We start from the raw sequence: 27,116 nt of genomic DNA, 5'->3' as shown, positions 1-27,116 counted from the left end.
ACTAAACTATGACGTATTTTTCACATTTTGGACGACATACTAAACTATGACATTTTTTTCACATTTTGGACGGCATACTAAACTGACCTTTTTTTTCACATTTTGGACGACATACTATACTATGAATTTTTTTCACATTTTGGACGACATACTAAACTATGACGTTTTTTACACATTTTGGACGACATACTAAACTATGACGTATTTTTCACATTTTGGACGACATACTAAACTATGACATTTTTTTCACATTTTGGACGGCATACTAAACTGACATTTTTTTTCACATTTTGGACCACATACTAAACTATGAATTTTTTTCACATTTTGGACGACATACGAAACTATGACGTTTTTTACACATTTTGGACGACATACTAAACTATGACGTATTTTTCACATTTTGGACGACATACTAAACTGACATTTTTTTCACATTTTGGACGACACTAAACTATGACGTTTTTTACACATTTTGGACGACGTACTGAACTATGACGTTTTAATGACATTTTGGACGACATACTATACTATGACTTTTTTTCACATTTTGGACAACATACTCAACTATGACCTTTTAATGACATTTTGGATGACATACTATACCAGGGGTGGGCAATTCATTTTCATATGGGGCCGCATGAGAAACTTTGACGGTTGTTAAGGGCCGGACCAATACACTTACAGCTCTGCTCAATATGTATATCAATGAAAACAGTAAATTACACAATACAATGATGTACAATGTCCAACTCTTGAATCTCTGCTCTCAGATCCCAAACTCGTTTAAGCACCTTGTCCAGGCTGAGCCATCTGACAGCTGTATGGTAACCAAGGTTGCCATGTTCACTATCATCTCCTCCAAAAAGACAACAAACTGTCTGTAATTCAATGCTCTTGCCCTGATGAAGTTAACTACTTTAGCTACATCAGTCACGTGGTTGATTTTTAGCACTGACTTACACAGCACCTCCTGATGTATAATACAATGCAAAAATATCAGTTTCTGTTCTGGGTTTATTTCAGTCACTTTATCTTGCATCCGTTTCAAAAGTCCAACATTTTTCCCTGTCAAATTTGGACAGCCATCAGTTGTAACACCAACCAAATTCTCCCATTTTAGTCCCAGCTTGTTCATGCATGTATTTACCTCAGTGAATAAATCACTCACCGTCGTGGTTCCCTTCATTGGCTGAACAGCTGCCAGCTCCTCCGTCATCTCAAAGGTTTTTGTTAGTCCACGTACAAAGATGAGTAACTGGGCTGTGTCACGGACATCACAACTCTCGTCCAGAGCCAAGGAGAAAACGTCAAAATTGTCCACTTTGTTGTGCAGCTGAAGCTCCAGATTTTCGGCGATGCTCTCCGCCCGCCTCGTTACGGTTCGCCTCCAAAGGGCCACATTAACGAACGCTCCTTTCTTCTCCGGGCATATAAACGCTGCAGAGTCCACCAGACATTCTTTTATAAACTCTCCATCAGAGAATGGTTTACTGTTTTTGGCGATTTTGTAGGATATTAGAAAACTCGTCTTGACTGCTCCATCCCTTGATGTGAGCTTTGGTAAAACAAAGTCATTGCTGCTTTAGCAGTTTAGCAGCAAACCTTCAGACATCCTCCCCGCTCTGTATCAGTCAAATGTTTGTACTTCTCCGCCATGTTTGGTCTCGTAATGTCGATTCAGATTATAATCCTTGAGCACCGCGATCTGTTCACCACAAACTAGACACACAGCTTTACCTCTGACTGCAGTGAAGAAATACTTGGAAGTCCATGTCTTGTTAAAAACTCTGCATTCGGAATCAATCTTTCTTTTTTGCCGTTAGCTGACATCTTCCCGGGGTGAAGCTGACCAACAAACCAATCAGTGTATAAACCTTATGCTAAGTACGGAAAGCACGCGCGAAAAAACGTTACCTTAGCAGATCTTTCAAAATAAAAGCAGTGCAGGCGTATTGTTTGCATGTATTGTGATGATATATATTTGCATTGACTTTTAATATTTTCCAGTGACCTCATACGGGCCAGTCAGGGTCGTCCGGCGGGCCGGATGTGGCCCGCGGGCCGTAGGATGCCCAGGTCTGTACTATACTATGACTTTTTTTCACATTTTGGATGATATACTAAACTATGATGTTTTAATGACATTTTGGACGACGTACTATACTATGACATTTTTTTCACATTTGGATGACATACTAAACTATGACCTTTTAATGACATTTTGGACTACATACTTAAGTATGACGTTTTAATGACATTTTGGACGACATGCTATACATTGACCTTTTTTTCACATTTTGGACCACATACTAAACTATGACTTTTTTTCACATTTTGGATGACATACTAAACTATGACGTTTTAGTAATATTTTGGACGACGTACTAAACTATGACATTTTGTTCACATTTTGGACGACACTATACTATGATGTTTTAATGACATTTTGGACGACATACTAAACTATGACGTTTTAGTCATATTTTGGACGACATACTAAACTATGACATTTTTTTCACATTTTGGACGACACTAAACTATGACATTTTTTTCACATTTTGGACGACATACCAAACTATGACGTTTTAGTCATATTTTGGACGACATACTAAACTATGACGGTTTGGTCACATTTTGGACGACATACTATACTATGACTTTTTTTCACATTTTGGACGACATACTATATTATGAAATTTTTTTCACATTTTGGACGACATACTAAACTATGACCTTTTAATGACATTTTGGATGACATACTAAACTATGACGTTTTAATTACATTTTGGACAAAATACTAAACTATGATGTTTCTGTTCACATTTTGGACGACATACTGAACTATGACGTTTTTGGTCATATCTTGGACCACATACTAAACTATGACATTTTTGATGATATTTTGGACGACATACTAAACTACGATGCTTTAATGACATTTTGGATGACATACCAAACTAGGACATTTTGGTGACATTTTGGACGACATACTAAACTATGACATTTTCGTCATATTTTGGATGACATACCAAACTATGACATTTTTGTCACATTTTCGACGACATACTAAACTATGATGCTTTAATGGGATTTTGGACGACGTACTAAACTTTGACGTTTTTGTCATATTTTGGACAACAAACTAAACTATGACGTTTTTGATGACATTTTGAACAACATATGAAACAATGATATTTTCGTGATATTTTGGACGACATACTAAACTAAGACGTTTCTGTCCACATTTTGGACGACATACTAAGACGTTTTTGAAGACATTTTGGACGACATACTAAACTGTGATGTTTTTGTCATGTTTTGCACGACATACTAAATTATGGTGTTTTTTCTCACATTTTGTACGACATACTAAACGATGACCTTTTTTCCCATATTTTGGACAACATGCTAAGCTATGATGTTTTAAGGGGATTTTGGACAACATAATAAACTATGACATTTTTGTCATAATTTGGACAACATACTAAACTGTGATGTTTTGTCCCATATTTTGGATGACATACTAAACTATGATGTTTTTGGTAACATTTTCGACGACATTCTAAACTATGTTTTCTGGATATTTTGAACGACATACTACACCATAACGTTTTCATCATATTTTGGACGACATACAAAACTATGATGTTTTTTCCCATATTTTTGATGACATAGTAAACTATGACGTTTTTGTCATACTTTGGACGACATACTGACGTATTTGATGATGTTTTTAATGACTTTTTGGATGACATGCTAAACTATGATGTTTTTGATCGTGTTTTTATGAAAAAACATCATAGTTCAGTATGTCGTCCGAAATATGGGAAAAAACATCATAGTTTAGGATGTCGTCCAAAATATCACCAAAAACATCCTAGTTTAGTATGTCATCGAAAAAATCATCCAAAATCTGATCAAAACGTCATAGTTTAGTATGTCGTTCAAAACGTCATCAAAAACATCATAGTATAGTGCGTCGTCCAAACATCAAAAACGTCATGAAAAATGTCATAATATAGTATGTCGTCCAAAACATACTGGCAGTTTGACCACCAATCACATGTCGAGACCAGGAAGTTGAGGGTTCCTGGAAGTACCTACTAGTAAATTAGAACAGAAGAATTTTTTTGGACAAGTAAAGGAACCAAAAACAAAGAAGTCCAACTGCCTTGTACAAGACGTAGGATCACTGAGATGAAACTTTATTTATTGCATCCAACAGCAGTATAGCAGATAAATACAATGTCCGATTTACCCTGGTGGAAAAAAAAAAAAAAAAAAAAAACACAAAAAGAGGATGGAAAATGTCAAATGGTTCCACTGGTGGAAACAGCAGATGTGCCAACGGTCGTGTAGCTGAATGCAGTGCTTAAGGCCGGTGATGAAGAGGAAGAGTTCAGCACTGAAGAGTGGAACGATGAATACCCGAACATCAACATCACAGATTGGATTTTAATGTTTTTTTCCCTTCACGAATTGTGCCAATATATTTACGTCATTCTGCAACGGAAGGGCCCACGTTAAAGAAGAATTCTGGTGATTCATTTTCTTTTGTCATCGTCAACAAAATCCCATGAAAAGACCAAACGCAACACAGTAATGAATTGATCCCGTTTACAGAAAAAAATCACAGCTTGATATAAATTAATCAGCTGCACTGTTATCCAAAAACTATCCCACATACAGCATCCTGCTGCCAGTAGCACTGGACTCACCACAGAACCAAATGTTAATGAATTCGCCGCTGAAAATAGTCCCTATCAATTTCTTTCTGTTTGAGTCTTGTTCTGCTGAAATCAATGGTGTTTTGTTGAAAATTAAACTATGTATTATTGGCCTGATTTAAAAGGTCATTTTAGTGAAAACTATTACTATGTATTATCACAGAAAAAAAGCAAAAACTCATGAGAGTTCGTTTGGACAGACGAAACTCAACGTCAAACTATTGGACAAAGTAGATGAAGCCCTAAACGAGACTAGATGTTTGCCATAAACATGAACAAATCTCTGGCCATCTACAAGAAAAAAGGGAAGTTTTCAAGAATTGTTTCTAATCGGCTACACTGTAGTTATTGTTTTATTTCAGCTGGTATCAGCGAAGGTTTGCGCTGTCCAGAAGTGAAGATAACAAAAGTAGCAGCTAACAGCTAATCAGTCTTTAGAGTTAAATGCTTGCTAACTCCAGTGAAACACATTAAACTCTTTTCACTTTCTTAAGCGAGCATAAAGACTTCCTTGTTGTTCCCAGTGTTGTTTCCATTCGCTTTTGCTACTGGGATTATTGAAAATGTGCAAAAAATATATGCTGCAGTCCAAGAAATAGTGTTTAGCATAAGATAAACCCCACAAATTTTACACTATTTTGTAAAATTTACATTTTCATTACATTAACAAGATGCTAGTAGGACAACTTTGCTACAGATGTTCACATTTCCAGTTTTTATGCAAAGCTAACTGTTTCCTGGATGTAGCTTTGTGTCTTCACAGGTTTAATTAGTGGTATCAACTTTCAAAACTAACTTCAAGAAAGAAGTGTAACATTTGCAATTCCCAACTATCATAAAAACAGTTGAATCAGTAAGGATTGAAAGTTGTAAAGTACTAAAACATGTTGTTGGTTTTGGTCCTTTCAAGGGATTGTAAGTAAAATGTCACCAGCGTTATCTTTTAACTGATTCCCACTTCCTATGAAAATAATCCAAACTCTGATGCCGAGTTCACTTACATTGATGAGAAAATAACAGTATAGCTTGTGACTTCCTCTTGGGGTTTAAAGTTCACAAATGACCAGTGATCTGACGTGGCGTTGTGTTTTATTTCTTCCTTATTTCTAACAGAACATGTTGAGTTGCAACTTAATAGAAAAAAATAAAAGACAGAAACTGAACTGTACTTACCTAGAAGTTTACTGCTAGGAAATAAAGAAAACAGTTAAGAGCCTAAATTTGAACCTGAACCAATTAAGAGCTCCATCTTTCTAAGGAAGTTTAACATAAATTCGATCCCTTCTACTATTCCAAGTGTAATGCAACACAAATCACAGCCACCTTTGGCTGCGTAAAAGACTACTGTGAAATTATGCATAGAGAAAGGTCTAATAAAAACAAAGTGGTTAAGGACAATTCCCAAATGATTTCAAACGACGCTCAAGGCCGGTAAAGGCTGACGGCGTCGTGGTTTCCGAGGTACTGTGAAGCAAGGCAGAGCCGAGCTCAGGTAAGGCTTTGTGGTGCTAAAAACATATCGGTAGATCAGAAGGCAGACGGCCGTGAAGAGCTTTTTGAAGCAAGTCAAGCGGTCAAATGTTAAGCTTATAATCACAGTACAATTTTTGAGTGGGTCTCCCGTTTCAAATGTCTCTATGAGCGTTAAAATGCAGCATAAAAGGCTTTTCAGCAAACAGGTACAGCTGAAAGATATGTGGAAACACCGCTCACTCCACAGGATTCAGGTTTCTGTTACTCAAACTTAGAGGCGTATTAAAATGTTCTTACAAAAGAAGCACATTGTTAGCTTGTAGTTCCACGACTGGTTGAAAATGATCCCAAACCAAAAAGAAAAGCTTCAGGGGTGTTTTAACAGCAACTGGCAGAGCAGGAAGACGCAGGAAGAGTTACTGCTTGGAGGGGAAAGGCGCAGCTCCGAAAGGGTCGAGGTCAACCGGCTGCGACGGCGTCTGCTGCTGCTGAGGTCCACTGTGGATGACCAGTTCTGTGAAGGGCACCGCCCCAAAGTCATCCATGATTTTGTTCTCTCCGAGAGCACCGTGAAGGGAACCCGTCCAGGACTTACCATTGGCTGTGGCCATGTCGCTCTTGCTGTCGCTGAGGCCTTGATACTGGCTGTGCCGGCTGCCGTCCTGAGGGTGGAAGGGTTTGGCCCCAAACGGGTCTAGAAGGGCATCGTCCACCGGCAGGGAGGCTCCTTTGTCCTTCCCCTCAGCCATGGTTATGTCCACACTGATGTTCTCCTTAGAGTCCGAGGTGCTGAGGAACTCGTTGCTGCTCTGCGAGTCTCTGCGACCAACCTTCTTGTGTCTTCGGACTTTCTCAGGTGTGCGATACGTCGGCTTGTTGCTCTTGCGTCCTCCGGTTGGCGTACCGTGGTGTCGCTTCCCGTTGCTTCCACCTGCGGTGGAATCTTGCTTGGTTTTTCTCTGGCGGGATGACAACTTCTGGAGGCTTCGCTGCTTCAGCCTCTGCTGCTGAGGACTCGCTGACTCCTCATAGGACGATCTAAAGATGTCCTCGGCGCTTCTCGAGGTGGTTGGAGGAGGCACAGTGGGGCCCGGCTCGAAGGGCGAGAAGCCGAAAATGTCAATGCCCTCTGGGGAGATGGGTGGCGTCTGGCCCATGGGGACGTCGCTTTTGCCCGACTTTGAAAGGTTCCGGCTGAAGGGCGCTTTGGTAAAAACATCAAACTCGTCTGCCGTTGGCTGCTCGTGGCTGACTTGCCTAAAAGGCGCTTTGGCAAAGATATCCGAGCTCTCCGAAGCCCCGACAGGTGGTGCTCCACCGAGGAAGGGTACAGCACCGAAGACATCCACGGCCTCTACGGCTCTGGCTCCGCTGGGCGACTCTGGAGGGGTGATCAGGGTCGTGCCAGATTCCCCCCGAGGACTCCTGGTGGCGCTTGAAGCTGCTTTACCACTGGCCGGTTTCTTGGAGCGACTCTTCGCCCTGCTAGGGTCGTAGTCCGAATCCGAGCTGTGCTTGTCTTCATCCTCCTCATCCTCGGAGTCCATCAGCAGAGGTCTTTGTCCTAAATTCTCTGGCTCGGTATCTTCACCGTGCTCGCTGTTCAAGGCTTCGTCCTCCTCCGCCTCTTCATCTTCGCTGCTTTTCGGTGAAGGAGGGTCGGACTCGAAGTCGCTGTCGGACTCGTCGCCTGGTCTGCAGCCGCTCTTTTTACTCGGTTTGTGCTCTTTGGCCACCACCGGCTGCAAACTTTCCACAGGAGTTGAGATGACAGCAGGAACTTCCTCGGTGGTCGGCTCAGCTTTTACCACATTGGTACCTGCAGAAAAAACCCAAACAAAACTGTTAGATGTCATTTCTGAACCCCAGATCCTTCCAGATGTTTATTACAAAAAGTTCTAAAATAAAACAAGTGAAAGCCAAGAAATAAGTCTTCATTTCCTTACAATTCCCGCTTGACCTCAGTAATATGTGGCTTTACTGGAATCAGGATTACTCTTTCTTACACTTTCGCAGAAAATGCTAACAGTTTGTCAGATATTGAAGCAGAAGGAGCAGCAAAGCAGAATCACAGAACTCAATATGGTCCAAAAGCTGCTCTGACTTCTTAACTCTGACCCTGCGATAAGAAGAACTAAGACGGCCAGCTTTTCAAGAATGACCAAATTGCTTTTTAGACCCAAATCTTTCTGTGAAAAGATTTAAGCTTTAAGTCAGTTATTCCCTTTAGACTTTTAAAATAAAGAAAGCTTTGTTCCTTAATTTTCCACTTCTTCCTGACTTCTGCATTTCTATAAATTCTCGCATGTGTTTGGCATTTGATTAAAAAAAATTGTGAATTTATTTCCAAGAGATTTGCATAATGGCAGCTTAGAAATTAGCCTAATTAGTGAGTGGATAGTCTCCAATTGTATTGAAAAATAAATTGTGCCACACACACACACAAAGAGCCAATTTATTGTTCCCTGTTAGAGGAAGCTCTGAAAAAGCAGAGAAAGGAGCCCCCTGCTGTGAACATGAAAATGGAAACCTCTCCCCGTCTTCAGCCGTCCAAACTGGCAGGACGCGGTGACAGATTAGCCAAAAGCTTTGTTGTCGAGAAATGAAACAAGGCCGCACTACAACATGAGAATGAAATAATATTAATGCAGGAATTAGGAGCCGCTCTGCATCTGTTCGGCCCACCCCGACCTGCTCGCAGATTACAACTTGTAATCACGCTCACCTCTCGGAATGAGGGAAAACAACAGAAACATCTTTAATCACCAGAGAAGATGTCGGGGAACGGCACAGATTTTTTGTTTAGTTCCTTTTGGCGATAAGCTGAAGGATTACAAGCTGCGTTTGATCTTTTAAAGATACAAATAAGTGGCGAAAACACGCATGTGAGGAGCTTAGAGAAGTCTGTTCCGACATGCGACAACCCTCAGCAGAGCGCAGATTGATTGGATGAAGCCGCCGAGAGGTGAACCGAACCCAAAGGTTACTGGAATTACATTATTCATACAAAAATGATAATAATGCAGCTGAATTCTCTCCCACTGAGGGTCAAAATAACAAATTACATTTTATAATAGCTGCAGAAAATCACTTTCAGGTTGCGATTAATGGATTTCCAAGTTGACACGGAGAAAGGTTGTTGTGTTTGAGGAGGAATAATGAGTTAATGGGAAAAAACTCAGTCCAGATAGTTTCTTACCGACCATTGGAGCTGGTTAAGAGGCCTGTTTGGATAATTTTTTACTGAAGAAGATGTAAAAGATGCTGTTTTCTGCAGGTATTTAATGATATAATCAGCTGCATGTCAGGCTGCAATTCAGTCTCAAAAATGAGGACATAAATATTTGTGTAGCTTCCATCAATACTTGTTTTCAAAGATATATGTCCAAGGCCAAGTGTTTATTCTTTGCAGGATAAATTAGAGGCATTCTGTGTTTCTCTGCTGATTTAGACTATCTTACATACAGCTGGTGACTTGTTTGCTCTTGTAAAAAGACACCTTGATGCTTCTTCTTGAATGAGTCAACAATAACTACCTGAATGGGTTTTGAAAGGCGTGCCATCTTTAAAAATAATGTATAAATAAATCGGTAAATTACACCATTAATCAACTCTGAATGATTCATGTGAGACATGCACTTCCTTCTACAAAATTACGCAAATATAAGCTTAAAGTCATGATATTTAATCAAAAATCCTTTTATTCCACATGCTTCCTTAACCCTGTAAGACTAGAAAAAAATTTGCAAAAAAATTAAACCAAAAATTTAAATAATAATGATAATGTATAAGCCCAAATATAGAAGAGAATAAGCAAAAAACAAAAACAAATTCAGAAAAAAAACAAATAAAATACACCATATATATATATATATATATATATATATATATATATATATATATATATATATATATATATATATATATATATATATCCAAATATAGAAAAAATGAGCAGGAAAAAATAAAATTAAAAATAATAATAATAATAATAATAATAATAATAATAATAATAATAATAATAATATATAAACCCAAATATAGAAGAAAATGAGCAAAAAAAACAAACAAAAAATGTATAGAAAACAAACAGAAAATACATGTATAATATTTTAAAAAATAAAACTGATGTATTTCTGCAAGAGTTAAAAAAATTTGCCAGAAATAAACCGCTTGTAGTAGATCTTGTAATAAAAAAATAAAAAATTCTGCGCTCCTCTGTGCAACTGAGGAGCCACAATTTATTCAGCTGCGACCAACATCAATGTGAATAAAAAATTCAGGGAGTTTTCAGATGAACTGCAGGCTGTGTTTTCACAGAGCAGGGAGACTGCAAGGAAAATCAAACATAATTGATCATCAAAATAAATTCCGTACGGCTCAAAATGGTATACAAAGGAGCATGATGTCAAAGTTGTTGGAAGATCCATTCAGCATGGTCAAACATCTTTATTGGTGAAAAATGGAGAGTTTGTAGAGGTTAGAAAAATGTAAGTTGTGTGTAGAAAAAGACACAATGGATTCCATTTTTCCCTCAATTTTTGCAAAATAAATGGATAAATTGAATGTATATTGTTTGCTTTTTTCCATGACTTATGGTGTTTGAGTTCCCTCTCCTTCTAGTCGTGGTTCTGTGTCCATGGAGGTGCAGAACTTCATGTTGCAGCGAAAAATGAACCCATAGTGAGCAAAAATGTAACAAGAGGAAATTAAAAAAAAAAAAAAGGTTAAAAAAGGAATCAGGGATGCTTCTGCTTTTACAGATTATGCGACTGCATGGGTTAAATTAACACTACACACCACGAAAATGTTAAACCACAGAGACGTATTAGGAAATTTTGTGCAAAAATCTGCACAAAATCTGCGAAACTTCGATGCCGTAACCTAAATTTACCTCCGTGAACTCATTTACCGAGCAAAGCTGCTTATGTTTTCACGCTACACACACCTGCTTAACACGTTATCGTCCTGCTGAGTGTATTAAATCTGCTCAGTTTTAATAAATAATAAAAAAAGAGAGGTCAACCAAAGACAGCCATGTTAACATCAGGAACATCTTGCTTGCAGTGTAGTGGTGGAGAGACTCTAAGATTCTTGGTACTTTATATAAAAAAGGAACCAACGTGAATCTTGCTTTTTGAACATTTTTTTTTATTTATCAGTAACATTCTGTAAAAGAAATACATTCACACTCACAGTATGATACAGGACCTTTTACATAGTCTGTTGCAAAAACAAACAAAAAAAAAAACAACAAAAAAAACCCCAAGATATGTATAAGAGAACTTAGTGATCTATAGGTTGTATTCAGGAGAGGTACCAGGACCTGCTATCAAAAACTGAAGAGTTGTGACACTTTTCAACACTTCTACTAAAAAAATTTATTTTAACAAACAACTACTCCCAAAGCTTTAGCGGCTTCTAACACCTCTGTCGGATGTAAAGCTGACGAGAACATAGGTTACCAAACCCCCAAGACACAGAGGAGAAAGCACACAAAACTCGTAAACAATATAGAAACAACATATTCAACGTCTGTTCGTTCATCCCACAAAAAAATGCCGGGACAGGAATTCTCTTTGCACTTTAAAAGTAAAATAAAGTGCAGTTAATGGCTCTGGTCGTCCCTTTCACTTGTCTTTTTTTTGGCTTTGATGGTTCGCCTGTTCAAACTAGAGATCTATCCACCAATACACATGAACAAGATGTTTCTGAATATGGCTGTCTTACTTGAATGAAGCATGAAAAGAAAACTAAGCAAATCATAAAATAATAAAAAAGCACTTAAAAGAAGCAGGTTTTTCCCCCAATAAAAGCAGGCGGTGATATGAGCGCAAGCATGACGTGGAACAGAAGCATCGAGCAACATTCTCCGTAAAAAAACAAAAAAAAAAAAACTTACCTTCGGCTAAACACGCGGGTTACATTTTTAGTTAATATATTTGTACAGATATAATGATTTATGTCTGCATGGAGATGGGAAACTCTCACTTGCTGCTCTAAGGCGGAACAACAGCAGCACAGCGAGGATCGACAAACATACAGCCCTTTAGGATTGTATGGATTGGATTGAGAACTATTCAAAATGTTCATCATTTTGACAGAAATCGTCAGCATGCTCGCACCAAGCATTCCTCTCAGCACGAACACGAACATTTACACTACAGGATGTGCCATCAGCCAGTTAGGTTTTTACAGAAAATACTGGTAAAATCATAGTTAATAATAGAGTTTGGGCTGCGTCAGTTCTCAAGAACAGATTTTCTAAGAAGTAGGGATGTCCCAATCCCGATTTTCGATATCAATCAAGGAGTTTTTTGACTATTTGTATCAGCAGAAGCTAAACCCGATCCTTTATTTCTATCCAATGTCAGCGGCATCATCATCCGTAATAGATTAATCAATTTATCTTGTGTTAATATTGCTGTTTTAGTCAAAATCTGGTCTATCTTGATATAAAAAAACTGTCCTAGTTGTTTCCAGCTTGTATTAAACATATTAGTTTTAGCTGGAGGTCATTAAGCACCACCTGAGTCTTTGTCATGGTGTCCCTTAACTAGCTAAACCCCCACAATGCTCTCTGCTTGCTAACATGTAGTCTGAGTGACCCCTCTGGTTTCTACAGCATTAAACAGTAAAAGGCTCCACCTGGTGGAACAACCAGGTACTACATCCTTAAAAAGGGGGGATAAACCTCCTTAAGCAGTATTCATTTTTGACAGTCTGGTCATTATTTTTGCAATACTTCTGTCACTGAAATACGAAATTCTCTTTTAAGATGCATTTTCACAGGTTTTTCCCCCATCTTTGAGCTTTACAACAAAGTTCCTGGCCATCAATGTAACATTGAGGCACAGACTAGATGATGAAATGCTATAATTTTCCTATTTAACTTTAAACCATTTATATTGGATTAATTTTAAGTGGGTAAAATCGAGGATAAAGGTATCAGATTTGGATTCAGTATTGACAGATATTAATCATTAAATGACTAAAATAGGATCACGGGTGAAGAAAATACTCGACGGGAACATCCCTACTTTAACTGTCATTCAACAGAAGCTTTGGAAATTCACATAAACATAACTGATAGTCAGGTTTTGTAGCTACAAATGCATTTTTTAAAATAATTTCAGTTTTGTTAGATAAATGAAAATGCCACATAAAGGCACTTCTGGAAATGGAAACCAACTGACCTCCACAATAAAAGAACAAAGGATTTAATTAAAATGTGTAGCTACACTGCCAGCAACTGAACTATGGTCATCAACATTTTTAAAACTCATTGTTTCGGGAAGTATTAAAATTATACCCAATAAATAATTATTGAGATATTGATCAAAGGCAGATCTGCTACAACAGGAAACATAAGGAAGTCCTCGGGAACTGTTTTCAACTAAATTACTCTTTCATGTCAGCTGATATTGGCCAAGTTTGGAAATGGAAATAGCTGATCAGTCATGTAAGCTAAATGTTAATTAGTATTACAAAGGCGTTTCCATCTGCAATGAAGCTCCTTAAAACTTATTAAAAAGTCAAAAACCACCTCAAATGTGTGCCAAAACTCTATTTTTGTGACATTGAGGATGTTCTTTTCAAATTTTGCCATCTCCATTAACTTTTTTCGAATGCAATACATCAAAATGTCGATAAAAATGCACGACCAATGTGAGATTGGTCCAATAAAATCTACAGAGCTTCGATTTTGAGGCGATCAAATAAACTTATGATCAATGGTAGTTGACAGTTTATTTTAAAAAAGCAGCAAACCAAGATATAAACTTTGAGCAAAACTTTGAATGTATTCGTCAAAGTTTCTTTGGTCTTAAATGTTTAAACACTGTCAGAAAACTGATGCAGGCATTCTTACTTTCTTTTTCTTTCACCAAAGCTCTTCATGAACAGTCTCAGGATTTGTCTCAAAGTTGCGTCTTGACTGACAACCGAAGACGTTATGTTGGAGCTTTTGGTATCTTAGACGGCAGATGAAGCAGCTCTACCTCTGAGAGATTTGAATCTACTGAAAGTCAACCACTCACTGTAAGGAAAAGGAAGATAAAACCTGTTTTAAAAAGTTGCTGGCAGTGTGCAGAAACAGTTTGATTAAAAACCAAAGAATTTACCTACAGCCTAAACTACCCAGCTGATGGCACAAACAACAGGAAACTAAAAAGGCCGATCAAAAATTTGCAGCAAATATTTTCATACCAGCCCGAAGGAATGACACCCAACAGAGTGGGTTTAATTAAACCTTTCTGCATCTTAAGTTTAGTACAAAAGTCCCTTCAGTTTGTTTGGTTTCTTCTTCTTTTGTTTTTTTTGTGTTTTTTTGTGTTTTTTTCATTTAATCCCATCAGATTTTCTACTCCTTAAGTAATAAGTGAAGACAATAAAACATTTCCACACTTACATTCAAGTGCTTATAGGGTTATATTGCATCGTTATCTTGCCTCGTTTCTACTCTAAACTGCAGCCACTGGACTTTTGCATTAAGCCTGCGTGTTTTAAGGACACAAGAGATGAATGTACTGTAGAAAAAAAAACAACAAACCTCCCTAGAAAATAAGTGTTAGCGTCGATACCGTTTATCATTAAATATATCCTATGACTTACAAACAGCGGTTCTAAATTGCCTATCAAAACCAATTCACATTTAAGGAGCGGGAAGAGTACAGAGGCACGAAAGCTTATTGCTGCCACCGATGTAATATATGTAGAAATACTGCACTTTGATATTCACCTTGTTATACCGAGGCTATGGTCTGTGTCGGGGGGATAAACTACATGCAGTCTAAGTGGTTAGTGATGCCGGATCATCAGGTTATACGTCGACATCGGCCAATAAAGTGCACAGTCCAGAACGTTTGAGGCTTCGTCCCATCGAGGAAGCAAGAAAAAAGAAAGTTTGTGAGGAATCTTTGCGGTTTTGAACGGATTTTAATGTAAACAAATGACAACTTTGGAAGTTCACGTGTTGTCGTACCGGGGCTGAGCGATGTTCGGCTTGGATTTGAGAGCCGAAAGACTTAAAATCTATCATCTGACGTAATCTGAGCTAAATGTATGAGCAGTTCTCGTGTTCGCACAACCTCCTAGCTGTTTCCAGCTTGTATTAAACACGTTAGCTTTAGCCGGAGGTCATTATGCACCACAAGTCTTTGTCATGGTGCCCCTTAACTAGCTAAACCCCCCAAATGCTCTCTGCTTAAACTCAACTTAAAATATTAATTATTAGATCATGTGAAGGTTTAATATTGTTTAAAATTGTATAATAGCTAGCAAGCATGAAAATTAATCAATCCAGGCAGGATTATGGGAAATGTCACAGTTTGTCGCTGGATTTTAGGGATGCAAATTTAGCTCTTTAAGTCGGTATTCGGTGGCATCATCATCCATAATTGATTAATCAATTTATCCTGTGTTAATATTGCTGTTTTAGTCAACTTGGACTCAAAATCGGGTCCATTTTGATATTAAAAAACTGTCCTAGTTGTTTCTAGCTGGTATTAAACACGTTAGCTTTAGCCGGAGGTCATTAAGCACCACCTAAATCTTTGTCGTGGTGCTCCTTTACTAGCTAAACCCCCAAAATGCTCTCTGCTTGCCAACATGTAGTCCGAGTGGCGCCTTCTCTGGTCTCTACAGTATTAAATATCAAAATCAGGTCCATTTGGATATTTAAAAAAACTGTCCTAGTTGTTTCCAGCTGGTATTAAACATGTTAGCTTTAGCTGGAGGTCATAAAGCACCACCTGAGTCCTTGTCATGGTGCCTCTTGTTTGAACAACTTAAAATATTGATTAGTAGATCATGTGAAGGTTTAATAAAGCTTAAAGATGTATTACAGTTAGCAAGCATTAAAAATAACTAATCCAGGCAGAATTATGGTAAAGAAATACCAACCAAAAAATTTGCTAATAATTAATTTCACTCTGCACGCAAGCAGACTTTAAATTGACAACTAAAACCAAACTTTTGGCGAGCTGCGAGTAAAAAAAAATGTACACATAAATACTTAATAAAAAACAGAAGAGTGGAACTGAATCGAATTCAAACCCAAGTTGGAAACGATTAATGCAAAAAGGTTGCATTTTAAAATGCAAGAGTTGTGACTATTGAATAATGACTACAGCTCAGCTTAATGTCTGATTCAGTGTAGCTGAGGCGTAAAACAGCAAAAAAAATAATTTAAAATTAACTGAATAAATTTTTCGTGTATTTTCATGTTTTGTGTCTTCTTATAACTCCAGTTTTGAAAGATGCTATTGAAATAAAGTCTGTAGAATTAGATAAAAGCTTTATTTCTATAACATCTATATCTATATAACTAGATAATCTGCAGCTTTGACACCAATGAAAATTTTGTTTTTAACCACGTGGACTCCTGAATATCTGCAAAAGTCATTAGCGAGTGTAAAATATTAGACAATGGCCTTACATTTTTGAACTGAATTGCAGGTTTTCTCTTTAAATATTGAATTTATAGAACCAGACTCATTTTTGTTTCTATAGAATTTTCTCTTTCATGCTCTGTTATTGCTCTTTTTAAGGTTCCATTGTCTTTAATGTTTTATTTCCTTCTTTTAAGGCTTTATCCAACGTTTTGTGCGTCTTAATACATTGTACAGCATCTAGCGCATCTATCTGTTTAATTATATAAAAGCTCTATTTCTATATAATTATATCTATATAATTAGATAATCCGCAGCTTTAACACCAATGCATGGTTTGTTTTTAACCATGTGGACCTCTAAAAACATGCAAAAGTCATGAGAGAGTATAAAAAATGTAGACGATAGCCTTAAACTACTGAAGTGAGTTGCTGGTTTCTCTTTGTTTGGCGTAAAACTGATAAAATGTGGACATCGCTCAGCCCTACCTAGTACCAGCCGCGTTCTTTATGTTCTATTGCTTTTACAGCCGATGCAACTACAGCAACGGGTTCCGTCTGCGTTGGAAACGGTGACTGGGAAGGTTTTTGAGTGAAACCTGGATCCAGGCTTTAATGTGGGAAAACTGAATGAGACTTTATATGTGACTTGCGGCTGACTTGCATAAAGGTTTGTTACCGTATTAAACCGACTGCAGTGAATTTACAAAGTGCTTTCAACACTTTGTCGATGCGTTTTCTGCTCCCGCTTACAGTTTTCCTCCTAAGCGAGCCGCCTAAAGGACTCCTTACGACTGACGCTGGGAAACAAAACAACAGTCGGGCTGGTCATTGGGTTTTAACTGCCCGCTGTGGGGTCGGGTGGGAGCAGGAGGGGTAACAGAGGGGGCAGGTGGCTCCACAGTGTTGGGTCCTCACGGTAGAGACGCCTCTAAGACTTGCCTGCGTTGGCCACGAACGGGACGGAGCCGAACAGATCCTCCGGTGGGAGGGGCTTGGCGGTGGAGGCGGGCGGGCGGTCCGTTTCCACGCTGGCGGTCCTCTCCAGCGGTTTTTCTGTTTGGAGGAGGTCACAGAAGGAAGATTATTAGATAATCTGCAGCTATAGCACCAAGGAAAGGTTTGTTTTTAACCGTGTGGAACCCTGAATACATGAACAAGATACTAGCGAGTATAAATATTTAGAAAAGAGCTTTAACCCTCGTGTCGTCCTGCGGGTCAAAATTGACCCGGTTTAAAGTTTGAAAATGTGGGGGGGAAAAAAATTTTCACAGTGAAACTTCTGATGTCCACATTTTCAACATTTTTGGAAAATCTTTGAACATTTTTTGGTGGAAAAAAAAGAAATGTTAAAAATGTTTCTTTAAGAACATTCACAAAAAAATCAACCAAAATCCAGCGAAATTCACTGGATTTTGGTTGATTTTTTGTGAATGTTCTTAAAGAAAATATCAGAAGTTTTACTGATATATATGGAATCACTTTAAATATTTTTAGGATTTTTTTGGGGGAGATTTTTACTAATTTTTTGAAAATATTTACAAGAATTTTCTTGCCACATCTGGGGGATTTTTTAAAAATAAAATATTTAAGGGAAACCTGAAGGTTTTGCAAATTTTCAGAAATTTGGGGAATTTTTTTGCTGAATTTTTGGATTTTTTTTCAGACAGAGAAACAATATTTTTTGGTGCTTTTAAATGAGGACAACAGGAGGGTTCAACTAAAGAAGCGAATTGCAGGTTTCTGTGAGTTTCTCTGGTGAATTTTCGCTAAAAATCTAATCTTCCTCAACGAGACTCAGTTTAGTTTCTGTTTTATTCTTTCTCTGCTCTTTTAAAGGTTTCACTGTCTTTACTTATCCTTTATTGTTTTCTTTTAATGCTTTGTCCAGTGTTTTAACGCGTTTTACAGCGGCTTGCTATTCCAGTTTTGAAAGGTGCTATAGAGGGTGTTCCTAAAGTCTGGACACACAGGAAATCTAATTAATCACCTTTAAAAAAAAAAAAAAAAAATATGGATATTATATTTAACATGTATTTGATTAATTATCAAATAAATATTAAATTCAATACATTAAAAAATGTATATATTGAATAAAATCTGAATTTCTCAATTTTCTATTCTAGAAAATATGCATTTTTCCCTGTGTTTTTATTTATATAGTTTATATAATTAGATATAAACTTCTATAAAGTCTATATCTATATTATTACATAATTTGATAATCTGTAGCGTTTATATCAATGAAAGGTTTGTTTTTAACCATGTGGACCCCTAAAAACATACAAAAGTCATTCCCTGGTATAAAAATTTAGGGAGCAGCCTTAAACTACTGAAGCTAGTTGCAGGTTTTTATGGGTGTCTCTGGTGAATTTTCTTTAAATATCTAATTGTACTGAACCAGACACATTTTGAGTGTATTTTATTCTGTCTCTGATGGTCTGTTTGTACTTTTTTTTTGAAGTTGCACTGTCTTTACTAATGAATTATAGTCTGCGTCATCCAATTTTCAGAGTATTTTAAGATTTTGTACAGGAGCCTTGACACTGTCTCTTCTTTTAATGTTTTATCCAGTGTTTTGTAAATTTTAATGTTTTCTACAGCATCTTGTTAGTCTAGTTTTTAGAGTTGTTATGGAAATAAAGTTTGTATAATCAGATAAAAGCTTTATTTCTATAAAGTCTATATCTATACATTTAGACAATCTGCAGCTTTAACAGAAATTAAAAGGTTTGTTTTTAACCATGTGGACCTCTAAAACATGTAAAAGTCATTAGTAAATATAAAAAAATTTGACAATAGCCTTACATTTTTCAACTGAATTGCAGGTTTTTGTGGGTGTCTCTGGTGAATTCTCTTTAAAAATCGAATTTTACTGAACCAGACTCATTTTTGTCTCTATTTTGTTCTTTCTCTTTTAAGGCTGCACTATCTTCACTAATGCTTTATTGTTTTCTTTTAATGTTTTTATCCAATGTTTTGTGTATTTTAGCACCTTGGAACTCCCGTTTTAACATTTGCTATAGACATAAAGTTTATTACTTGTTTTTATAGACCCACATGGTATATATGCATCATTAAAATGCATTAAGCAAGACCTGCACAATGTTCAAAATGTATTATATTACCAACACAAAAATGCAGAATTTTTATTTTGTTTTATAGTAGAAAAAACACAAACAACCAAAAAAAAGATAGATGATAATAATGGGTTATATCTGTCTTATTTTTTTCTGATTCCAGAAATTGTAGTTTTTTATGAGAAGGTACAATGTTTGTTGTTTATTTTTTTTGGTTTATTATTCTTAGTTTATTTGTGTGTCTTTGCAGGGATAGCGCACAAGTAAAAGTAATTGAGTTAGCTAGCAGCTAATTAGCATCTGTGAGAGCAAAACCTGAAAGTCCCCCAACGTGAGAAAATAAAGAAAATCTGCAGAAACATTAAAAAGGTAATCATTGCAGAAGCTGAAATCCTGAGGAAAAATTAGGAATCTCACTCGGGATTTTCACTAAAGTTTATAAAAAATCTGTCATATCTTTCACACAAATACCTAAAAAAGCTACAAACTGCAAAGTAAACCAGTGAAAGCGGCACTTGCTTGCTCTGAGCATGTCGAACTCCCGGTCGATCAGCTCCTCCTCGGTCAGTTTGGAGAAGTTGTCCTCTCCGAAAGGGTTCCAGCCCGACATGTCGGGGGGGTTGCTGACGGCGCTGCTGCTGACGGCGCTGCTGCTGACGGCGCTGCTGCTGACGGCGCTGCTGCAGCTCTGGGAAGGAGGAGTGATCCCGTCTGTGGCGAGGAGAGGGTTTCTACTGCAGAGAGGACACGACAAATACGGCTTTCAGGGACAAATCCACCTCCGGTTAACATCTTCCAGCAACTTTCAAAATAAAGCGTAAGTGTGATGCTCTTCTTCAAGTATAAATCCGTCTTAGACGTGTTATTAATGACAGGTTCTCTGCTATCACATGCTGTCACAACATTAAATTTAATATACATCAGTTCCAAATATCAGTTACTGGCATTGATTGATTGCGGATCATCGACATCAGTACCAGAAAAAAAAAAAAAAAATATAACAAAGACATTTTAAAATGAGAAAATACAATTAAAAAAATAAATAAATAAATGAAATTTTAAAAAAAATAAACAATAATAAAAAATAAAGATTAAGAAACTGGTCAAGCTGGATTTATAGATTTTTTTTCAGGGCAGAAAACCATACATATTCAGTTATAATCACCATTATTTAATTTAATGTACATTAGCTCCAGATATTGGTTATCGGTGCTGACTGTGGATATGTGGCATCGGTATCAGAAATAAAAAAAATAAAAATAAATTAAGAAAGTTTAATACGAGAAAATACAATAAAAAATAAATAAAAACAAAACAAAAATAAATATATAAACTTTTTTTAAAAAAATCTCTAGTTTAAAAGCTGGATTTATTGATTTTTTCAAGGCAGAAAACCTCCAAAATAAATACAAATGATAATTAGATTGACATTTTAACTGTTGTGCATAACATCTTGCTGCGTACTTTCACTCGTTTCTAATATTTTGTGGTTCTTTTTTCCTGCATATTCTAATCTGGCTTCAAATATCGATTATTGGCGTTGATTGATTGTGAATCTGCAATCAGTCAGACTCATAAAATGCTTCGCTACAAGCAAATTCAATATGAATTCTTTTTTTTTTTCACCCGGCAACAACATATGACATACAGACACAGTTTTTGTACATGTACTCTGTAATAATGGAAAGATACTGGGAGCAGATGAAAGCACTGATTACAACCACAGTCTGTAGAACTGAAACACAACAATGATGAAAATATATTTCAATTTCTGACTCTCAAGTGCCCAGGTGGGACTTTATAGGGTGGAGGCACACATTTGTGCTTGTTTATTCAACTATTCTATCATCAATTACTGGTTTCCCTGTAAAGTCCTCTTGATTTGTAACTGTTTCCAGCAGCTGGACTAACATTAACACCAGTGTCTATAAAAAGCATCACTTCCCTTGGATGTTTTAGCCTTTAATAGCTTCTTAATACTGAATCATAGTCACTATTATTTGACTTTTTTTTTTTAAACAAGAACTTACACACTAAAGGCTCTTTCATGTCAAAGTGGAAACAGATTTCTACAAAGTAAAGCCAGTTATTGAAAAATAAAACAGTGAACAAGCCACTTTATAATGTAAATTATTCTGATATTAAAACTTAATATAATTGCAGGCTAAAATACAATTTGTTTGCTGTTTAATACTTTTGTTGTGCCAATCTTTGTACAGCATTAACATATTAAATCATTATTTTTTGCCGTTTACCCCTTGTCTGTATATTTCCTTGTCTGAAAAAAAATCCAAAAATTCAGCAAAAAAATCCCCCAAATCTCTGAAAATTTGCAAAACCTTCAGGAAGAAAATTCCAACAATTCCTTAAAAGTCTCCCTTAAAAGTTTTATTTAAAAAAAAAAAAAAATCCCCCAAATTTGGCAAGAAAATTCTTGTAAATATTGTCAAAAAATGAGCAAAAATCTTCAAAAAAAAACTCTTAAAATATCTAAAGTGATTACATATATATCGGTAAAACAAAAAAAAAAAACATTTTTTTGGTGAATGTTTTTAAGAAACATTTTAGCATTTCTTTTTTTCCACCAAAAAATGTTCTCAGATTTCCCAAAAATGTTGAAAATGTTGACATCAGAAGTTTCACTGTGAAATTTTTTTTTTTTTCACATTTTCAAACTTTAAAACGGATCAGTTTTGACCTGCAGGACGACACGAGGGTTAATTTATAATTCAAGTAATGTGGTGTTTACTCTACAAATTTTTAATGTAACTGAGCAGATTTTGCGTCAAAAACGTTTTAATCGTCCTTGGTATTTCATTAAATTCGCACATTATTCAATTATATCTTGCTAACATTGCAGATTATCAGTTAATAAAGCTGCATAAGAGTCTAGATTTAAGAAATAAACAAATTTGATTATAAATAGGTGCACGAAAAGACAAATATATTCTTTAAATGAGAATAATGTGCAAAAAAACCACACAAAAGGTATATTTAAAGGCCGTTACCTGGGGTTAGTGTATGAAGGATCCACAGGTGAAGGTCCCCCAATCTGACCAGGTCCAGGTCCAGGTCCAGCGGTGGGCGTGGTCGCGTTATAGGAACCAAGTGGGATCTGGAACTCAAGAGGGGAAGACATATAGGGGAGAGGCTGCTGAGCGGGATGATGCTGCTGCTGCTGCTGTGGATGTTGTTGCTGATGATGATGTTGTTGTTGTTGTTGCTGCTGGACAAAAGCCTGTTGGTACTGGTGCAGCTGTTAGGGACGGAAGAGAGGGAGAAGAAGGGGGATGGGAATGAGGGACGGACCATTGATTTCATGGCGCACAGTGATGATGAAATGTCGTTAGAAACCAGTTCTGGATTTGGAAAGCTGGGGGACACGGTGGAGGGGGGAGGGATGAAGGAATGAAAGTCAAACAAGCACATAGAGCACCCGACTGAACACATCAACTGAGCTCCAAAAGCAGTTAAAGGTCACCTCAGGCACTGGAGGGCAAGTTTAAAGCAGGGGGAGACCCGCTATCCTGGACGATACTTGGCTTTTTTATGATTATCAGTATTTTTATTGGTTAATTATTGCTAAATTAATTAACTAAATTAAGAAACACAAACCAGGAAATTAGCTTCTCTCACAGTGGCTATGGCTACGCTAATTGCTAGTGGCTAAGTTTGAACGCAGTAACATAATAAAACTATAAGACATGGACCTTAGTGGACAGTAAAATGATAACATATTAAGAATATAGGAAGGAACAGCAGACATAACTGCAGGAGACAAACTGATCAATCTCACTTGATCCCACATAAACAGTAGAAAGCGTCCTGATTTATTAATTATGTTTCTATTTTACACATATAGCTATAATCACCATTATTAATGAAGAAGTCTAGTTGTTAATGACAGGTTCTCTGCTATCACATGCTGTTCAATATTAAATTTAATATACATATTGGCTCCAAATATTGGTTATCTGCATTTATTGATTGCGGATAATTGGCATTAGTATCAAAAATTAAAATAAATAAAATTAATTAATTTAAAAAACTGAAAATTTTAAAAATCAATTTTAAAAAAACTTAAAATAAATATAAATTAAATGAATTTTAAAAAATCTATAAAAATAATAATAAATCAATAATAAAATAAAAATTGAATACAAAGGAAAAAATTTAAAATTCAAAAAATAACTAAAATTAAAAAATCAACAATAAAATAAAATAAAAATGAAAAAATAAACAAATCAAAAAAATAAATTTGAAAAATTTAATTTAAAAAAAAGATTAAAATTAATTGGTCAATCCATAGTTTAAAAGCTGCATTTACTGACTACAGTTGATAATTAGACTGACATTTTCACTGTTTTGCATAACATTTTATTGTATATTTTCACCCATTTCTATATTTCATGCATCTAATAGGTTCGTTTTTTCCTTTGTATTCTAATTTTACAGTCATCTAACCTTGTTTTCTGTGTTTTTCTAACAATCCATTTTATTTTTTCCACACCGCTGTTATGGTTTTAAAGTCGATCTGATGACACTAAAGCATAAACATAATTTACATATTCAGTTAAAATCACCATTATTAGGGTTAATCTACATCGGCTCCAAATATCACCAGTGATTGATTGATTGCGGATAATCGACATCAGTATCAGAAATAAATATTTAAAATAAACTAAAAATAAATGAATACATTTCAAAATGAGAAAATACGATAAAAAAATAAAAACAAAACAAATATATATAAATAAATAAAATTAAAAGAAAAACAAATAAAAACAAAACATATATATATATATATATATATATATATATATATATATATATATATATATATATATATATATATATATATAAATAAAATTAAAAGAAAAATAAAGATAAAAAAGCTGCATTTATTGTTTTTTTGTTTTTTTTTTAGGGCAGAAAACTTCCAAAATAAATACCGTTGATAATTAATTTGATATTTTAGCTGTTTTGCGTAACATCTTGTTGCATATTTTCAACCGTTTCTAACATTTCATGTGTCTAACAGGTTCTTTTTTCCTTCATATTGTAATTTTACAGTCATCTAACCTTTTTTCTGTGTTTTTCTAACTATCCACTTTTTGCCAAACAAACGAAGTCGATCCGATGTCACTAAAGCATATTAGAAATTCGCGTTTTCGCCGCAAAGCGTCTTGGTGACAATAAGGAGCGGGTCTAAGATCACTGCTTTCTCAAACATTCAGCAGGTATCTTGGGAATAAGAGGAGTAAATCTGAGAGGTCTTCTCCTCCCCTGCATGTGAACCGCTTCATATGTCAGAAGAAAACTGCTCGATTTCACCCTCTGTTCGATCCCCTCGTGGCTCCGCTCGGACCAGATTGCCTCTGAAATAAAACAGATGGTGCGCGTTCGGTGGGAAATGCGGGCTAAAAATCGCGCCGCCCTTGCAGTGCACATTTGGAGGACCTGTGTTTGTGTGTTTGATTCAGTATCTGCGTAAATACGAGTTTTCAGAGTGTTTTGGACGGATTCAGTAGGAAGTTTGAGCGTCTGCTTCCAATGCTGCTTGGCACCGAGCGCCAGGAGGATTGGAGCGACGAGGACTGGCTGCCAGTGTTTGGAACGTAGGGAGCAAATTTAGGGCCGTTCTGACATTAAATGAAATACTCAGCTCTGTGTTGCTTCACGCTGCGCCTCCATGTGTTTCGCTGTCATTTGCTCAAACTATTTACTGCAGCGTTGGACGAAGTCTTCTGCTCTGAAATTCTGTCATGATACTGAAAATCAAACGGTAGCGACGTGTTCCAGTGTAACGGGCCAGAATAACACCCTCCCCCAGGGTAAACTCTAACCTAGATCAGTTCATAGCTATAGCATAAAGATCAAGCACGTTAAGCTCGATATTATTAAGTTATATAGGGTTTGATTTTTTTACAAAGATGTACAGTAGGTCAACTTTAACTCACGTAGAGCAACTTTAACTCATTAAGAGCCACTTTAACTAATGTGGAGCAACTTTAACAAATAGATTAACTTTAATTAATGTAGAGCAACTTTAACTCCTTTAGAGCAACCTAACTATTATAGAGCAACTTTAATTAATACAGAGTAACTTTAACTTATTCAGAGCAACTTTAATAATATTAACTTTAACTAATATAGAGCAACTTTAACTATTATACAGCAACTTTATCTATTAAAGAGCAACTTTAATAAATATAGAGCAAATAGGTCATTAAATGTGATCAAAAATTATTAATACTGATTGAAATTAAACATCTTATTGTTAAATATTTTAGCTACATCCCCCAGCCTTCACTTCAGACGGACAAAAGCAAATCTGAGTGACGTCCAGACAGCAGATCGTACATATATTACGTGGTTCCAGACTTGTCCAGAACTCACCATGGCTGCGTACTGAGCCTGAGCCTGAGCGACCTGCTGCTGATACATGGGCTGCATCATCATCTGCTGCTGCTGGAGCAACGCCTGCTGCTGCTGCTGCTGCAGCTGCTGCTGCTGCTGCTGCAGCTGGATGGACTGCTGCACGGCCTGTTGGTACTGAGGAGACACGGAAAGAGATCAGAAATCTGGATATATGGATCCAGATCAGCAGACGACTGATAACTACGGATGTTAAAGCATTTTATAACTGATCGGTAAATGCTTTAATATGTCTGATCCTTTGTGTACGTCAATCTGTAGCAGGATGCGGCTAAAATGTCTGCAGGTTGGAAGCGTTTCCAATTGGGAAGAAATCCAACTGGTAATATCTGTCATGTGAGAGAATTTAGAGAGGTGGGAGTAACAGAGCTGCATTGAATACTGCTAATTTCATACATAAAAAATAAACACAGAGAGTTTATTTAGGTAACTAAGGCAAAGGCTGCATGGAAACAAGACACACTGAATTTTAAAATGAGAGCTAAAGTGATCTGTTTCAATGTGAAAAGTCAGCTTTGTTAAAAACTAACAAGGCTCAGTTCAAAATTTGTTCTTAAAACACAACTTATGGTTTCTCTAGTATGATTTCAGCATCTGATGGTTGGTTACTGCTGTGAAACTAACATCTCATGTGTTCAGGATTTAACTTAAAGCCTCTGTAGTAAATATAATAAAACAGTGCCATTAAGCAATGTGTAAAAACAAGGCATGTCTTTCTGAATCATCCAAAAATCTGGCTTTAACAGAGAAATTGTGTAGATTTGTGTGGTACATCTCATCTTTAGGGAGGTTACTTTTACTCTTTCGTCACAAATACATCCAAAACTAGTACAGAAATACATGTTTTCACCAACTTTTGGAACTTTTGTGCTATAAATCCCATCTGTTTGCGTGCATTTAAAACCAAAATGCTGCTTTTTACAGCATACTGCAGCTTACAAGGTGTTTTATCAGAGGTGACTGCTGTTGGCTTCAACATCTGCAGTCAAAGTTAACTTTATTGTC

At 36.5% G+C, this 27,116-nt stretch overlaps 1 protein-coding gene across 1 annotated transcript in view; it reads right to left on the bottom strand.

The window, feature by feature from the left end:
• Nucleotides 1-4,187: 4,187 nt before the first annotated feature.
• The window catches only part of bmp2k (BMP2 inducible kinase), an 85,025-nt gene continuing 62,096 nt past the window's right edge, over nt 4,188-27,116 (bottom strand). Inside the window, exons 12-16 of the mRNA XM_023291707.3 lie at nt 26,073-26,228; nt 22,682-22,929; nt 20,193-20,407; nt 17,536-17,649; nt 4,188-8,022 (exon numbers count right to left, since the gene is read on the bottom strand). Of these exons, the coding sequence (XP_023147475.2) occupies nt 6,620-8,022; nt 17,536-17,649; nt 20,193-20,407; nt 22,682-22,929; nt 26,073-26,228 (2,136 nt within the window). The 3' untranslated portion in view covers nt 4,188-6,619. The remainder of the gene's footprint in view (nt 8,023-17,535; nt 17,650-20,192; nt 20,408-22,681; nt 22,930-26,072; nt 26,229-27,116) is intronic.

This window comes from Amphiprion ocellaris, chromosome 6 (genome assembly GCF_022539595.1).
Source record: "Amphiprion ocellaris isolate individual 3 ecotype Okinawa chromosome 6, ASM2253959v1, whole genome shotgun sequence".
NCBI lineage: Eukaryota > Metazoa > Chordata > Actinopteri > Pomacentridae > Amphiprion > Amphiprion ocellaris.
The sequence above is the reverse complement of the archived record's forward strand: the minus strand, read 5'-3'. Positions and strand labels throughout refer to the sequence as shown.